The sequence below is a fragment of the Frankliniella occidentalis genome, unplaced genomic scaffold (assembly GCF_000697945.3).
Source record: "Frankliniella occidentalis isolate FOCC.00 unplaced genomic scaffold, Focc_3.1 Scaffold257, whole genome shotgun sequence".
NCBI lineage: Eukaryota > Metazoa > Arthropoda > Insecta > Thysanoptera > Thripidae > Frankliniella > Frankliniella occidentalis.
In genome coordinates this window covers 80,494-81,829 of record NW_026267383.1, presented here as the reverse complement: position 1 = coordinate 81,829, position 1,336 = coordinate 80,494, and the positions used below count along the sequence as shown (strand labels likewise).

General features: G+C 46.7%; 1 protein-coding gene across 1 annotated transcript in view; it reads left to right on the top strand.

The window, feature by feature from the left end:
• Positions 1–1,336, top strand: part of LOC127750775 (pickpocket protein 19-like) — a 27,777-nt gene that overhangs the window by 22,393 nt on the left and 4,048 nt on the right. The window contains exon 4 of the mRNA XM_052273245.1: positions 623–755. Within this exon, the coding sequence (XP_052129205.1) occupies positions 623–755 (133 nt within the window). The remainder of the gene's footprint in view (positions 1–622; positions 756–1,336) is intronic.

Sequence of the window (1,336 nt, the reverse complement as noted above, 5' to 3'; positions counted from 1 at the left end):
CGAGCCGTCACTCAAACGGGCCAAAGGCCCGTTTTCGGATAGAAGATTTATTACACCATAAAAATTCAGAAGGGACGGGCCGAAGGCCCGTCCCAAACGCCGCCGGCAGGCCAAGCTGGGCCCGCTCCCTGCCGAACCGAGTTGCCGGTGGAGCGAAGCGGAGCTGGCAACTTGGTTTGGGGGAAGAGCGGGCCCAGCTTGTTTTACTAATAATGACCTAAGTCGGTTTTTCTTTTCACAAGAACATTGTTCCAAGCGAATTTCGAAGTATAATTTCTTCCAAAGCGGTCAAGTGCAATATCGCCTTGTTTCAGTAGATACCTTTTTAAGAAAAACAGTTTTGCTTCAAAGTGAATTTGTCCTTTGAACAAGTTCGTGTTGGCGTTGAATCAAGTACAAGGCATGCAAGATCAATCTTGACGTCATCAAATGCAAAAATGATCGAAGGTCATTTCAGGTACACAATGAGATTGCAAGGAAAATTTTCTTGTTGCAAGGTACGACTTTTCTGCCCTGCAGACGAGCTGAAGGCGAAACGTTTCTTAGGAGACGAGCTAAAGGCGAAACGTTTCGTATCAATGTGATGTGTGAGTACATAGTAAGATCTTGATTTGTTATAAAGTGACTCTGCGATGAGCAACGACAGCAGATGTACGCTCCGTCACGTGTCGATGGCTGGCCAAGGGTCGGGACTTAACGTCATCATCAAGCAAAACGACATGCCACAGCCATCATCTGGCAGCGGTGGGGTGTGGGTAAGTTAACAAATTAGAAGAGCGGAATGCTAAGGGGAGCCGAATGGACCAAACTGGATCTACAGAAGAACCAAAGCAATGCCTCCTGAAGTGCACGGAAAAAAAAAGGTTGGCTGTGGCAACCAAAAGTTGATCGCCACGACCATTTTTATTGGTAGATTCCGGGCGTATCGACTTTCTGATTATGACAACCAGGCCGCACAGCTGCAGCAGGTTAGAGGTTAGTTGCGACAACCGGCGGATTGATCGTAGCAATCGGAACCACTCATAGCAGGAATCGAACTTTGCTTGGTTGCGGGAAGTAGGAGTTGTTTTACACTTCGTGGCTGCAACTAGAAAGTTGATCGCTGTGATCGAACTTTCGGCTTGTTATGGGCTTACGAAAAGGAGGTCGGTCGTTCACTTGTGTCTGATTGGAGATTTTGAGCGTTTATGGCATGACGACGAGAATGTTGAAGTGATCTACTATGGATCGCTAATTCAAAAATGTGCGTATTTCGTCATGTGAAGTAATGACTGTCATATGACTGACTCTTCACGAGAGAGTGACATAATGGAGACGACCTAAGGTCTCACCGCTA